Source organism: Leopardus geoffroyi, chromosome B4, assembly GCF_018350155.1.
Source record: "Leopardus geoffroyi isolate Oge1 chromosome B4, O.geoffroyi_Oge1_pat1.0, whole genome shotgun sequence".
NCBI classification, from domain to species: Eukaryota; Metazoa; Chordata; class Mammalia; order Carnivora; family Felidae; genus Leopardus; species Leopardus geoffroyi.
In genome coordinates, this window is record NC_059341.1 from 128,412,706 (window position 1) to 128,429,479 (window position 16,774).

Genomic DNA, 16,774 nt, shown 5'->3' on the forward strand with positions numbered 1-16,774 from the left:
TGGTGAATCTAGAAATGCACAAGGTGCTTGGATGGGTACCACTGACCATTATTGAGTAGGACAGCGTAGCCTGATACACTCCAGGCTGGAAGGATAGTAGCAGAGGGGTGTTTCAAATCAAGAATACCTTTTCATTTCCTCCCCAACAAATAAAAGAAGAAAGAAATGCAGGGAAGGGTGGAGAATAGAAGGGAAGGTAACAATAGATCATTGTTGAAATGGAATAGCAGACATTCTGGGAACAAGGCCATGGGTGAGGTAAGAGGGGAGGAGAGCCAGAGTTCCACAGGCCATTGGAGGGAGGGATTGGGGGCAAAGGCTTAGCCGCTTCTATCCCCCTCACCCCAACACCCTGCTCCTCAACCCCATCCAGCCTCTGGAGATTTTGTAGGTAAAACCATGAGCAGGGAGGTACACTCAATCCAAGCATGATTATGAGCAATCTTTTTTTGGTCACACTCAATGTTTTGATTTTGAAATCAAACCTGGAATTCTGGTATATTCTGTGGGCAATAATAAAACTTTGTGCCAACTTTTTTTTAGACAATCTCAAATAGCAGCCTTACAGTTATCCTCACATACTGGAAAATAAAGAGCCAAGATTTTACACATAGGTGAGTAAAAACAGACACCCCTCGACTGCATGTATTATACTGCTGAGTCCTAAGGTAAGGTGACTTTCAGGCCCCGTTATGCTCATTAAAAGTTATCCTCATTGGACTGGAGTGGGGGCAATGGTATGCTAATTGAACATTTACTGTGTGTTAAGCACCAAGGATATAAGGAAGAACAAGACACAGGCCTTGTTCTGGCACAAGAGACAGCCACCTGCTAGCCAATGATCATACAGTGTGAAATTACTATAGCACCATGAAATACACTTTACGTTATATAAAGGAGGTGGTTGTTAGCAACGTTGGCAGGGTCAAGGGTGTCAGGGAAGACTTCACAAAAGAGGTGACACCTGAGCAGGCTTTTAAGGCTGAATGGAAATTGGACAAGTGAATGAGATAGGGAAGGGCATTCCAGGTAGCAGGAAGCAGAATGTGCTAAGGCAAATGTGTTTGAGAACCATAGGTTGTTTTTTTGTAAAGCAGGAAGTGGAGCTGGAGACAGAACTAGAGGGAGGCAGGCAAGCTGATGAATGAATCTGAACTTGAAGACAATGATGCAGCAACAGAGGGTTATAATAGGGGATGAACGGTGGGAGCAAACCGATCAGGTCTGTGTTTCACAAAATGACCCTTTGATGGTAACATGGAAGGTAACCAGGGGGTCAAGACTAGAGGTCTGGGACCAGTGAGGCTGCTGGAAAATTCTAGGCAAGAGAAAGAGTGGGCAGGCAATAAGGCTGAAGAATACTGAGCCTGAGATTCATTTATTTTATTTCTCTTTTCCCTTGGTTCTTGTGGTTCTTCAAGATTGATTGGTCTCCCCTCATCCCAGAGGATAGCACCAACTTGAATTCAGACCTGTTACTGAACTGGGCTTTATGGAGGCTGGCCCAAAGTTCCCCAAACACCACTGCTGTAGCTGGGCTCACCTCCATGGCCAATCTCAAAAGGTGGTAGGATCTTACAAAGCTCAGCCATGAGTTGTTTTTCCCAGCAAAGGTGGCTTTGGGGCCCTCTATTTCTCCTCAGAGGATGAGAAGTCCTTCTCCCTGGGTCACTCAGCAGGTAACAGATAGTCCTTGGGGGACCCAGGCTGGTTCAGAGAGTCTGCAAGCTGGCCTCTGCCAGGAGGGGGAGCGTGGGGGCTTCCTGAAAACTCCCTCAGCACAAGGAAACTTGATTCTGCAGGAAGGCCCAAGACCCAGAATGGGAAGACAGAGGATGTGGGACTGAGAACAGAGAAAAGGGAGCAGCATTGTTCCTGGTGGGTTCACTCTCAGTCCAGACAGTGGCTATCTCCCCCTTCATTATCATCTCAAAGGGGGGTAAAAAAGGGGCCCTGTGAGCTGGCTTCTCCCCTTTAACAACTTCTTCCTCTCAGGAGACAGTTTGCACAATGGAGGAGGGGCCGGGTGGGGGCTGACCCAGGCAGCCCACACTCTGCCAAAGCTGCCCAGGACAGTGGGGCTGGCCCGCCACCTGCTGGCCACTCCTGGTGGCGGGGAACAAACATCTTTCGGAACTCTGCAGGGGCAGACTGGGATTTCCCAGGCAGCCGGCATCAATCTGGAGAAAGCTGGGAATGTATTAAGATTCAGAGAGGTTAGGAAGCTGAAGAAGAATCTAGGATGGAGTTCTGCAGAAGCTGAAGTGTCCGCAGGCAGGAAGTCCCCATCACAAACATCCAGTGGATGCAGAACCAGTTTCCAGGAAAGTTAATGTGCCTCAGTTTCTCCATTCTCCCCTTTTTTACTCACTGAAGGGCAAGAGAAATACTGCTGTTTGGAGACCTAATTAAAGTGTGGGTATAAGAGGCATGATTGACACAGACTGGGAGACACTCCTCTAGCCAAAATCATGCCCCCCATCAGCATACACAGCCTAAAATTCACACATTCACACATGGTCTTCAGATTAGAGAGATGGAAACCAAGTCAAATTTAAATGTTACTTGGATGGGTGAAATAGGTGATGGGGATTAAGGAATGCACTTGTCATGATGCACAGGATGATGTACAGAATTGGTGAATCACTATGTTGTACACCTGAAACTAACATAACACGGTATGTTAACTAACTGGAATTAAAATAAAGACTTAAAATAATAAACATTACTTGGGTGAGGCCATTGCATTTTGGCCTCGTTCACTGTGCCCACACACCATACTACTACATACCGCATGGGCACCGGGAGGACAGATATTAATTAATAAGACCCAACCTTATTACTCAGGAGTTAACAGGCACAAGTGACCAATAGAAAACTGCACAATAGGATAAATCCTAATCCACTCTGCCCATTATTGGGGATGAAGAGATTAAATAAACATGATTATGAGGGGCTGCCATCAAGATGATTAATGTCGCATAGGTCACAAAAGTCTGCAAGAGCAACATACACGTAAGTAGCATCTACTGTCTACCAGACACATCTTAAGCACTTTTATATTAACTCAGATTTTAACCCAATTGCATGCATTAACTCTACTAGGTAGGTACTATTTTATTCCCATTTAGGTACAGTAACTTGCAAAGGTCGTTTGGCTACTATGGGGTACAAATGGGATGTGAACCTAGACAACTTAGCTCTGAAGTCTGTGTTCCTCACCATTGTACGGTGCTGTCATTTATCAGCTCACCCTCCAAACAGAAAGTAACTTTCTTGATAAATAGGTTTTTAAATAACCCCTGACCATTGCCATATCATGGCAAACCCTGGCTGAGGCCGAGGAAACATGGTCAGCACAGTACGGTCAAAACCAAGGTCAAGTATGGGGCTGAAAAGAAACAAGAAGACTGCAAAGGCCATGCAGGCATTTTGATTAGTGGGCAGACAAGCAGCAGGGTTGCACAGGCAGCAGTGCCTGGAAGCAAAATCTCTGCAGAAATCAACCACTAAATTCAGAACCTAAAGATGCTGCTTTACATAAGCACATAAACAGATAAACAAGGCTTCATGAGGAGAGGCTTCAAGCAAGCAGCAACACTGTAGATAATGCAGACTGGATCAAAACAGAGGCCATGCCCATGATCTCACCTTGCTTAAGATGAAGTAACTTTTTAGCAGGAAAGTAAAGACTGCTGTCTACACCTGCTGAACATGCTTCCATGTTGACTGTACTGAATATCATACACTATAAATATCTCCCATTCCAAAGTACAGGGTCAGTCATTCCCAACCTGAGTTAACTTCTCAAATGAATGTGAGTGTGCACATGCATGTTAGAATAACAGAGCCTGTGACATGCTCGGTGAACTGAATGCATTAACTTATTCACCTAAGACCTATTTGCCAGGTGCCTATGATGTGCCTACTACGTGGCAGCCTTTGAAGACACACGCGTGCAACTTTGCTCTCCAGCCCCATGACCATTTATGAGTCCACTGTCAGAACCGCCCTGGATGGAGTGCTTCCAGGTCTCCACACTTGGCATTATTTTCTAGACTGCAAATTCCATGTCCCCAACTAGGACTGATAATATTTAGCACCCTCTCCACCAAATATTTGGTGTAGAGACCTATCCTCCAACTTCAGATCCATGTGAGCAAGGTCTGCTCACCACTTACCTGAGCACCTAAGGCTGTGACTTGCACTCCACTGGTGCTCAGTAACTATTTGTAGAACAGTTTCAATGACCTTGACGTGTCCAATCTCTGACTCTGGAGAGCTTACCATGGATCAGCATGCCTAACAAGAGACTGGAAGGCATATCATTTCTGCCCATGTTTGATGTTAAGAGAACAGGTTCTGGACAAACTCAGGCACTCTGGTCTCAAGGGTGTTAGATAAGGACTGTGGGTCTCTGTTCATTTCTTTTACCCTCATAACAACCTTACTGAATGGATGGAGGATGGCTGAGGCTGAAAGAGGCTAAGCAACTTGCCTGAGTTATTTCGGGTTTTTAAAGTTTTCCATTCTTAGGAAGGTAATATGGTATGTATACCATATATTATATAACACTTCTGGTGAGCTCTGAGCAGTACCCCATTGCAAATGTATTAACATGTAAATCAAGGGGGCGCCTGGGTGGCTCAGTTGGTTAAGCATCCGACTTTGGCTCAGGTCATGATCTTCCAGTTCCTGGGGTCAATCCCCGCATCGGGCTCTGTGCTGACTGCTCAAAGACTTGAGACTGCTTCAGATCCTATGTCTCCCTCTCTCCTTGTCCCTCTCCTGCTCACACTGTCTCTCAAAAACAAATAAACAGTAAAAAAAAATTTTTTTTTTAAAAAGATGTAAATCAAGATTGCCATAAATCATTTATGGTCACACACAGTGAATGGTATAACGAAGACTGTTAGAGTCTCACTTTCCCTCAGATCAGGCTTTGCTGCCACATGGATTATAAAATATTTTCCAGTTTTCAGAGCTTTTTGGATTTTTGGATTTGCTGGCAAGGGATTGGGATTGTAAACGTAAAGCATGAAACAGGTGCCATGGTGCCTGGCATGCAGTAGCCACATAGTAAATGTAGTTTCCTGCCCTCTGGCCAGTCTCTGATACTCTGATCAAACCTCTCAGCTTTCCCTTCTCTTCCCTCCCCCAGGAGTGAGATAAGCCCCCATCACCTCTCTTGCCCCTAGGCAGATTCTGGCTTACCAATCTGTGTGGGCATCATCAATCACCAAGAGGATCCTGGGCCTTTGAACAACGGGAGCAGAGGGACCTGGAGGCTCCATCAGCCCTGAGGGGGCTGCTGAGGTCTGCTTCATGGCACTGGAGAAGGAGCTGAAGAGGCTGGATCCTGGAGAGGAGAAGGAGGCTGCCAGGGGCTGGGGGTGCCTCCTCTCCATGGCTGGGGATGCAGGGGAGCTGGTAGAGCTGTCTGGGCGCTGCAGGTCTGTCATGTAGCCATTAGGCAGGTTGGCCACGAAGCTGCTGTCAGAGAGGCGCCGCCGGAGGAAATTCATGGCTACAGATGGAAGAGGTGGCTTGTTCCCACACAGACTTGTCTAGGTGAGGCCCAGAACACAGGCGGCCAGGGATAGGAGATGGTAGGGTCTTAAGCTGGAAGAGCCAGGGGAATCCTGCCCAAGTAGGCTTCAGCTGTCTTTGCTAACCTGTGGAAACAGGCCAACACACACATTAGTGGAAATGACCTCTGCCCTGTAAGAGCAAACAGATATGGCGCCTTCCTGCCTCACTGCTGGGGGCAGTATAAAGTGGGACATCTTTTTGGAAAAGACTTTGGCAACATGTAATCAGAGCATAACCTTTTAACCTACAATTTCCATTTTCTGGAATTCTCCCCCAAGAAAGGAATCTCAGTTACAGAAAAAGCCTCCTGCACAAATATATTTTTCATAGCATTATTTACACTAGCAAAATATTGGAAGGAACTTTAATCTTCAGTCACAAAATAATGAATAAATAAGCTACAGCACACTCAGTGAAAATTTTTGTGGCTATTAAAAGAGGGAACATAAAAAGAGCTTTTAGTACCACAGAAAAAATTTCATGTTGTACTTTGAAAGGTCATGCTACAAGTTTATAGGTACAGAATGACTACAACCACATAAAAGATGAAATGACATAACTTTGAATAGAAAATACATTGGAATGTTAACCACAATTATATTGGGGTAATGTAATTACATGGCTTTTTTATTCTTTTCCACTTACCTATCTTTTCAAGACTTTCTAGAATATATATTGCTGTGGACTGAACTGTGTCCCCCAGTTTTCATATGTTGAAGCCCTAACCCCCAATGTGCTGTTAATTGAAGATGGTGGATTTAAGGAGGTAAAGCTGGATGAGGGGGTGCCTGGGTGGTCCAGTAGGTTGAGCGTCTGATGTTGGTTCAGGTCATGGTCTCACAGTTCTTGGCTTTGAGCCCTGTGTTAGGCTCTGTGCTGACACCCCAGAGCCTGGAGCCTACTTCTGATTCTGTGTCTCACTCTCTCTGCCCTTCCCTGGTCACACTCTGTCTCCCTCTCTCTCTGCCCCTCCCCTGCTTGCACTTTGTCTCTCTTAAAAATAAATAAACATTAAAAAAAATTAACATTAGATGAGGTCATGGGGGTGGGGCCCTCATGATGAGATTAGTGGCTTTATAAGACGACACACTAGAAAGTTTGCTCTCGCTCCGCCAGGCGAGGACACAGAGAGAAGGAAGCTGTCTGCAGGCCAGGAAGACGCCCTCACCAGAAACCAGCCATGGTAGCACCATGATCTCAGACTTTCAGCCTCCAGAATTGTGAGAAAATAAATTTGTTGTTTAAGTCACACAGTCTGTGGTATTTTATTATGGTAACCCAAACAGACTAATACACATATGTACAGCTTTTCTGAACAGAAGAAAATAAGTTTAAAAACAACAACAACGGATTATTCATTGGAGATTGAAATATCCCACTGAGAAAAATGATCATTCAAATGATGCAGATAGACCCCTCATATTTTTTTGAGATTTTATATTTTTATTGAAGTAAAATTTACTTCAACTGAGATGCACAGTCCTCAAGTGTACAATTCTTTGAGTTATGATAAATGAATACACCGGTACAAGATTTATTATACTTATGTCATCTCAGAAAGTTGTCTTGTGCCCCCTTCCAGTTAATCCACACATCCCCATAGGCAAATGCACTGCTGATGTCTGTCACCATATATTAATCTTGAACTTCATATAAATGTAATCATATGTATGATTCTTTTGTGAAGGGCTTCCTGCCCTCAACACAGTGGTTTTGAGACTTATCTAGACTGTATGTATCAAGAGTCATTCTGTTTTTCATTCCACTGGATGAATAAATGACAAATTTTTATACCCTCTCCTTTTGATAGACATTTGAAATGTTTCCAATTTGGGGTATTATGAAAAGAATTGTTGTAAGGATTTTTTATTTAAGTGTCTTTGTGGAAAAAGAAAGAGTGAGAGGGAAAGAGAGTGAGAGGGAGATTTTTCTTCGGGAAAATATCTAGAAGTGAATTTGTTGGATCATAGCGTAGAAACATGTTTCCCTTTACAAGAAACTGTCATAAAGTTTCCCACAGTGGTTATGCTGTTTTCACATTTTATTTGAAAGTTCCAATTGCTTTACACCCTTATCAACATTTCATTGTCAGTCTTTAATCTTAGCCATTCTGATCGTTCTTGAGCAAATGGCTAAAAAAGAATTCTTGAGACGTCTTTGTTGCAAAAGGTGATTTTATTAAAGCACGGGGACAGGACCCATGGGCAGAAAGAGCTGCACTGGGCTTGTAAGGAGTGACTGATTATATACTTTCAAGTTAGTGGGGGGTGAGGGATATCTTAAGTTTCTAAGGAATTTCAAAGCAAGGCTTGCAGGATGTTGAGGGGCTAGCTGCTATTAAGACACGCTTGCTTTTAGTCTTTAATAAAACAAAAATATTAAGGAAGTAAGGCAGCCATGAGTCGCTTGAGGAATGTCACATTCTGCATGTTTCAGGTGTCTGTCAGTGGGTTGCCAGCTGTGAGATTTAATTTGAGCTACATTTCTCTTGCCTTTGTTTCCCTCATCAATTCCAGAGGGTGTAAAATAGTGTTTAATTGTGTTTTTAATTTATTTTCTCTGATACCTGATGAGGTTGAGCAACTTCCATGGGTTTACTTATCATTAATATATCTTCTTTCATGAAGCGTCTGTTCAGGTCTTTGGCCCATTTTTTAAAAAATTTTTATTTAATTTATTTTTTTAACTTACATCCAAGTTAGTTAGCATATAGTGCAGCAATGATTTCAGGAGATTTCTTAATGCCCGTTACCCATTTAGCCCATCCCACCTCCCAAAACCCCTCCAGTACGCCTCTGTTTGTTCTCCATATTTAAGAGGCTCTTCTATTTTTGTCCCCGTTTTTATATTATTTTTGCTTCCCTTCCCCTATGTTCATCTGTTTTGTATCTTAAAGTCCTCAAATGAGTGAAGTCATATGATATTTGTCTTTTGCTAATTTTGCTTGGCATAATACACTCTAGTTCCATCCACGTAGTTGCAAATGGCAAGATTTTATTCTTTGTGATTACTGAGTAATACTCCATTGTGTGTGTGTGTGTGTGTATACATATATATATATATATATATATATATACACATACACCACATCTTCTTTATCCATTCATCCATCAATGGACATTTGGGCTCTTTCCATACTTTGGCTATTGTTGACAGTGCTGCTATAAACATTGGGGTGCATGCGCCCCTTCGAAACAGCATACCTGTATCCCTTGGATAAATACCTAGTAGTGCAATTACTGGGTTGTAGGGTAGTCCTATTTTTATTTTTTGAGGAATCTCCATACTGTTTTCCAGAGTGGCTGCACCAGTTTGCATTCCCACCAGCAGTGCCAAAGAGATCCTCTTTTTCCACATCCTTGCCAACCTCTGTCATTGCCTGAGCTGTTAATTTTAGCCATGCTAACTGGTGTGAGGTGGTATCTCATTGAGGTTTTGATTTGTATTTCCCTGATGATGAGTGATGTGAGCATTTTTTCATGTGTCGGTTGGCCATCTGGATGTCTTCTTTGGAGAAGTGTCTATTCGTGTCTTTTACCCATTTCTTCACTGGATTTTTTGGGTGTTGAGTTTAAGTTCTTTATAGATTTTGGACACTAACCCTTTATCTGACATGTCGTTTGCAAATATCTTCTCCCATTCTGTTGGTTGCCTTTTAGTTTTGCTGATTGTATCCTTTACTGTCAGAAGCTTTTTATTTTGATGAGGTCCCAATAGATCATTTTTGCTTTTGTTTCCCTTGCCTCTGGAGACGTGATGAGTAAGAGGTTGCTGTGGCTGAGGTCAAAGAGGTTTTTGCCTGCTTTCTCCTCAAGGATTTTGATGGCTTCCTGTCTTACACTTAGGTCTTTCATTCATTTTGAGTTTATTTGTGTGTATGGTGTAAGAAAGTGGTCCAGTTCATTTTTCTGCATGTCGCAGTCCAGTTTTCCCAGCACCACTTGCTGAAAAGACTATCTTTCTTCCATTGAATATTCTTTCCTTCTTTGTCAAAGATTAGTTGGCCATATGTTTGTGGGTCCATTTCTGGGTTCTCTATTTTGTTCCACTGATCTGAATGTCTGTTCTTGTGCCAGTACCATACTGTCTTGATGATCACAGCTTTGTAATACAGCTTGAAGTACAGGATTGTGATGTCTTAGGCCCATTTTTAAAATAGGAGTTGTTTATATTTTTATTATTGATTTGGATTATCTGACTAGGAGTTCTTCATACATTCTGGATATAAGTCCTTTGTCAGATATGCACACTATGAACATTTTCTCTCAGTGTTTGGTTTGCCATTTCATTTCCTTCATGAACAGAAGTTTGACAGAATAAATAACTCTTACAAAAAGTGTTTGTTGTTTACTTGAAATAAAAACATCCTAATGAGAAAAAAAATTGTATCATAGGATAAGACTATACTTCCATAGCTTGGTTATTAAGAATATTTTCATATACATACAAAAATGTATATATACACATATAAGTATACATATTTATATGTACATATATGAAATCTGTTATATATATCTGCAGATGTTTTGATAAACAAAAATTTAAAATTTTTATGAGGTCCAAGTACCAGATTTTTCTTATGATTAGACCTTTCTGTATCTGCTTTTAAAAATTTTGCCCACCCCAAGATCATGAAGATATTGTCTTTTAATTTCTTAAAGAAACTTTATAGTTTTAGTTTTTCTGTTTAGGTCTATAATCCTTCCAAACTTGATTTTTTTAAATTAATTTATTTTGAGAGAGAGAGAGTGAGAGATAAAGAGTATGCATGCATGCACACGTGAGTGGGGGAGGGGCAGAGAGAGGGAGAGAAAGAATTTCAAGCAGGCTCCATGCTGTCAGCCTGGAGCCTGATGCCAGGCTGGAACTCATGAACTGTGAGATCATGACCTGCATGGAAACCAAGAGTCAGATGCTTAACCAACTGAGCTACCCAGGTGCCCCCAAACTTGAATTTTTTGAGTGGTGTGAGGTAAAGTTCATTTATCCAGTTTTCCAGCACTATTTATGAAAAGATTTGTTCCCTAATGAATTGCTTTGGTGGCTTTATTGGCACCAATGAACTGTATCTGTATGGGTCTATCTCTGGACTCTTTATTATGCTCCATTGATCTGTCTGTACACAGTCTTCATAACTGTGGCTTTATAGAAAGACCTAAAATCATGGAAAATGAGTCCTCCAACTTAGATTTTCTTTCTCAAGATTGTGTAGGCTAATCTAGGTCCTAAGTTCATATGCATTTTTAAAATCAACTTGTATGAAAAAGTCTGTTTTGGGATATGATTTGGGATTGTATAGAATCTACAGCTCAGTTTGGGTAGAAGTGACATCTTAACACTTGAATTTTCCATTTCATGAACACGGTAGAGCACTCTACTTATTAAATCTTTAGTTTCTCGGGGCACCTGGGTGGCTCAGTTGGTTAAGCATCTGACTTTGGCTCAGGTCATGGTCTTGCCGTTCATGAGTTCGAGCCCCGCGTTGGGCTCTGTGCTGACAGCTCATAGCCTGGAGGCTGCTTTGGATTCTGTGTCTTCCTCTCTCTCTGCCTGGCTTGCTCTCTGTCTCTGTCTCTCTCTCAAAAATAAGCAAACATTTAAAAAAAGTTTTAAAAATAAGTAAATAAATAAATCTTCAGTTTCTCTCAGAAATATTTTGCATTTTCCAACTTTGGAGTGTTGTACATATTTTATTTAAGTGATTCCTAATAATTTCTTTTGTATTTTTCTTATTGTAGTTTAAAAGACACCATTTTCTAAGTTTCACATTCTATTTGTTTGCTGCTAGTATCATGTATTTGCCAATTATTGTCAATATGCTGATGCGATTAATTCAATTTTTGTTTCTAGTGGTTGTTTATAGATTTCCTAAGATTTTCTTTTTAATAAATCTTTTTTTTTTTTCAACGTTTATTTATTTTTGGGACAGAGAGAGACAGAGCATGAACGGGGGAGGGGCAGAGAGAGAGGGAGACACAGAATCGGAAACAGGCTCCAGGCTCTGAGCCATCAGCCCAGAGCCTGACGCGGGGCTCGAACTCACGGACCGCGAGATCGTGACCCGGCTGAAGTCGGACGCTTAACCGACTGCGCCACCCAGGCGCCCCAAGATTTTCTTTTTAAGTAATCATGTCATCTACAAATAGAGACATCTTTCCAACCTTAGTGCCTTTCTTTCTTTCACCTCTTCTATTACAGTGCCTAAAACCTCCACCACTGAATAGAAATGAATAGAAAGTGGACACCTTTCTTTTCCCAATCTTAGGGAGACAATGTTTACCATCTCACATTACTAAGATGATAGCTATAGGTTTCTGTAAATGCACTGTATCAGACTGAGACAGCTCCCTGGTAGTCTTAGTTGGTTGAGAGTTTTTATCATGAATGGATGTTGAATTTGCCCAGCGATTTTCTAAATCAATTGAGAAGACTATAGTTTTTGTTTAGTGTGGTGATTTTCCAATGTTAAACCAAACTTGCATTCCTGAGATAAATCCCAGTTAGTTATAGTGAATTACCAGTTTCATGTATTGCTGAATTTAATCTGATAATATTTTGTTGAGGATTTTTGCATCCATGTTCATGAAAAACATTGGTCTGAAATTTTCTTTTCTGGTACTGTCTTTGCTAGATTTTGGTATCAGTGTAATACTGAGCTCACAAAATATATTGAAAAGTGTTCCTGCCTTTTCTATTTTCTGAAAGAGTTTATGTAATATTTGGTGTTGTCTTTTTTACTTAAATTATTTGAAGAATTCAACAGTGAGGCCATCTGGGGCTGATGTTTTCTTTGTGGAAAAGTTTTTAATAATGAACTCAATCTATTTTATATATCTATTCACAGTCTCTGTTTCTAATTCAGTACTGGCAATATGTGACTTCAAGCAATTTGTCCATTTCATCTTAGTTATGAAATACACTGGCATAAAATTATTCATAATATTTTTTATTATCCTACCAGTTTAGGATATGCAGTGATTTTTCTCTGATATTCTTTTTTTTTCATGTTTATTTACTTAGTTTTGAGAGAGTGAGAGTGAGAGAGAGAGAGAGAGAGCACAAGCAAGGGAGGGGCAGAGAGAAAGGGAGACACAGAATCTGAAGCAGGCTCCAGACTGAGCTGTCAGCACCCAGCCTGACACGGGACTCGAACCCACGAACCACAAGATCATGACCCGAGCTGAAGTCAGATGCTTAACTGACTGAGGCATCCAGGAGCTCCTCCCTGATATTCTTGACACTGAAAATTTGCTATGTCTGTCTTTTGGATTAATCTGTGTTACTAAGAATTTATAAATTTTGTTAATCTTGTGAAGACCCAACTTGCAGACTTTTCAATTTTCTCCATTGTTTGTTTTCTATTTCACTTGTATTGGGGTCTTTACTACTCTCTCTCTTCTTACTTTGGGTTTAAGAATTCAATTGTTCTTCTTTCTAGATTCTTAAAAATGTAAATCATTAACTTTAAACCATTTTTCTTTTCTAATATAATCATTTAAAGCAATGTATTTCCCTCTGTGCACTGCTTTGGCTGCATCTCAGAAATTTGACATTTCATTATTTTCATTATTGTTCAATTCAAATTATTCTTAATTTCTTTGTGATTTATTTTTGATTCATGTATTATTTAAACATATTGTTTAGTTTTCAAATTCTAGTACTCCTTCCGATAATTTACTATTGTTGCTTTTAATATGATTCATTTGTGAATAATAAACATAGTCGATAAGGTTTTAATCCTTTGACATCTCTGACGTTCATTGAGATTAATGTTATGGCTCAGTATATATATGGCTCAGCTCCCTCTGCACTTGAAAAGAATGGATATTCTGTAGTTGTTAAGTGTAATGTTCTATAAATATCAATTAGATTGCTGTAAGTCAGGTTCCTCAGCCAGGAAGCTGACTCCCGCTATGGTGATTTGCAAGCAGGAAGTTTATTGGAGAATGCTCCCAAGATTAACAACTCTGGGCAAGTATGAAAAGCAGAAATGAGTTGAGCTGCAATACAGTTTTAACAGAAGTGTCAGTCAATCTCACTGGGAGCAGGGGGCTGGGTATCTCTTTGGATTCCTTCATTTTCCAGCCACTTTGTTAGTCTATACTCTGCTGACTTGTCAAACCAATACAACTGCAGCTTTCTGCTTTGATTTAGCTGCTCCAAGTCATGTGGATTGGGGATTGCTCTCAGAAAGAGTCACATAAATGCAGATCTCACCTAGTGCTTCTGTCAAGTGTCAAATCCCCTCTAGAGTCTACCTACTTTTTGCTTCTCTCTGGGAACCTAGAGAAACCTAGTTTCTTTTAAATATTTTATTGCAAGTTTGTAATTATCATCTATGAGAGCTCAGTCTAACACAAGCTACCAAATCATTACTAAGTCTGAACTCTTCTATTTTTAAAATACTGGATAGAAAGGTTAATAAAATACTAGAGGTGACAGGACTCCAGAGATCATTTAACAACCCTGTCTTAGGAGCTCTGGTCAATCTTTATGGTGGTGGGAATTCCACACCTGCTGGAGAATCACCTCAGTATCTTTGACCAACTCCAATGTTAGTCAAAGGCTCTTCCTGTAACTTCTCCCCACTGCAGGCCCCAGTGGGAGCTTACAGTCTGGTAGAGGGAGGCACATCATAAACAAGTGAACACATATTCATGGATTGGGGCAAGTGCTAGTACGGAATACACAGAGTGCGGTTGCAAAGATTAACGTGGCAGTGGGGCAGGGAAGGCAACCTTTAAGCTGAGACGTGAAGGATAAGGGGAAAGAGAAGTATGTATGCAAAGGCCCTGAAGTAGGAAAGAGCTAGGTGCATTTGGAGAACAGAAGGAAGGCCAGCCCAACCAGGAAACAAGAAGGATATTTTTGTAAGAAAATGTTTAGAAAAGTAGAGGGACAAGATCAGGAAGGACCATGCTGATCTTGTGAGCATGGTGTGATTCCAGTGTGAAAGTGAGTGAGAGAGAGACACGATCCAGTCTACCTGGCCACTGAGTGGAAAACAGACTGCAGATGTGGACAGAAGCAGCCAGCCCAGTTAGGAGGCTGTTGCAGTCATTTCGGGTCCTTGGTTATAAAAGAAGAGAGATGGATTATGTGATTTGCAAGATGGTTTCCTATTCTGTAAGTCACTCACTTGTGCTATTAGACAGTGGATATCACTTCAGTGCCCAAAGTAATGTGATAGAGAGACAAAGTGGGGATGAGAGGGATTCAAGGAAGAAAAGAAGAGTGAGCAGGAAGTCTCTCTGGGACAGAATGCAGTAGGCCAGCTTAGTGGGCCATGCTGCCCCAATAGTCGCCACTAGAGGGCAGGAGTGGCCACACAAGAAAGGAAAAATACAACAAAAACATTTTAAAGAAAGCAACTTTGCAAGCTTGCTTCTTGGAGGCTGTGGCAAGACTTTACTGGGAAGGGTAAAAAAAAAAAAATTGAATAGTTCTCAGAATTGTTGGTTGAGCCACAAGACAGAAGTAAAGTGTAAATCATAGGGACACAAGTTTTGCATCAAAACAGGAAAGACTCCATAAGAATGAGAGCCGCTCCACAGTAGTTAGTACCAGCTAGCTACTTTGGGAAGAGATGAGCAATTGATCAGCCTGGACAGCAGAGTGAACATCTCTGCTCAGATGTCTCACAGACACCCCAGATTCACTTCCTTGCTCATTCTCAAAAGAGTTTACGCACTTGCTTGCTCCCCCGCCCACTTCCTCCCAGAAGTACCACTATCCATCCACTCACTTAGACCAGAAACTGGAGTCTCCTACTTCGCTCCCTTTTGAACCTCACCATGTCAGCCACCCAGGCACCAGACCCTGTCAACACTGTCTCTCCCAAAATCTTTAATATCATCCTCTCTTCTCCACTATTCTTACCATAGTGTTGGTTCACATGCTGCTATATTTAAAAATGGGCCAAAGACCTTAAGAGACACCTCACCAAAGAAGATAAGACGGATGGCAAATATGTATATGAAAAGATGTTCCACAGTGAATATCGTCAGGGAAATGCAAATTAAAATAAGATGCTCGTATACACCTATTAGAATGGAACACTGACAACACCAAATGCTGGCAAGGATGTGGAGCAAGAGAAACTCATTCATGTCTGAGGGGAATGCAAAATGGTAAAGCCACTTTGGAAGGCAGTTTGGTGGTTTCTTATAAAACTAAACACCCTAGGGGCGCCTGGGTGGCGCAGTGGGTTAAGCGTCCGACTTCAGCCAGGTCACGATCTCGCGGTCCGTGAGTTTGAGCCCCGCGTCGGGCTCTGGGCTGATGGCTCAGAGCCTGGAGCCTGTTTCCGATTCTGTGTCTCCCTCTCTCTCTGCCCCTCCCCCGTTCATGCTCTGTCTCTCTCTGTCCCAAAAATAAATAAACGTTGAAAAAAAAATTTAAAAAAACAAAAACAAAAACAAAAAAAAACTAAACACCCTTACTGTACTATCCAGCAGTCATGCTCCTTAGTATTTACCCAGTGGAGTTTAAAACTTAATGTCCATGCAAAAACCTGCCAGGGGCATTTATATTAGGATGTTCACTCATAATTGCCTAAACTTAGAAGCAACCAAGATGTCCTTCAGTAGTGAATGGATAAATAAACTGTGGTAATCCAGACAATGGAGTACTATCCAGTGCTAAGAAGAAATGAGCTATCAAGCCATGCAAAGACATGGAGAACCTGACATGCACATTACTAAGTGAAAGAAGCAAGCTGGAATGCTTCATACAGTATAATTATAATTTCAACTATATCACATTCTAGAAAAGGCAAAATTATGGTCAGTGGTTGCCTGGAGTTGCTGGGGCAAGGGGGTGGGTATTGAATAGGCAGAGCACAGAGGATTTTTAGGGCAGCAGAAATATTCTGTATACCATACTGATGGATACATATTACTATACATTGGTCCAAAACCATAGAATATAAAACACCAAGAGTGAACCATAAAGTAAACTAGCAACTTTGGGTGATTATCATGTGTCATGTAGATTCATCATTTGTGACAAATGTACCACTCAGGTGGGGAAGTTGATAGTGGGGAAGGTTATGCATGTGTGTGAGTAGGGGATATATGGGAAATCTCTGTGCCTTCCCCTTAATTTGTTGAGAAACTTAAACTAAAAAAAAAAAAATGTCTTTCTGAAAAAAAAGGGGGGGGGGGTCCTTAAGTGCAAGACT

At 41.3% G+C, this 16,774-nt stretch overlaps 1 protein-coding gene across 2 annotated transcripts in view; it reads right to left on the reverse strand.

Moving 5' to 3' along the window:
- Positions 1 to 16,774, reverse strand: part of SYN3 (synapsin III) — a 465,355-nt gene that overhangs the window by 418,813 nt on the left and 29,768 nt on the right. For both annotated transcript variants that reach the window (XM_045463689.1, XM_045463690.1), the window contains exon 2: positions 5,215 to 5,675. In XM_045463689.1, the coding sequence (XP_045319645.1) occupies positions 5,215 to 5,525 (311 nt within the window). In that variant the 5' untranslated portion in view covers positions 5,526 to 5,675. The remainder of the gene's footprint in view (positions 1 to 5,214; positions 5,676 to 16,774) is intronic.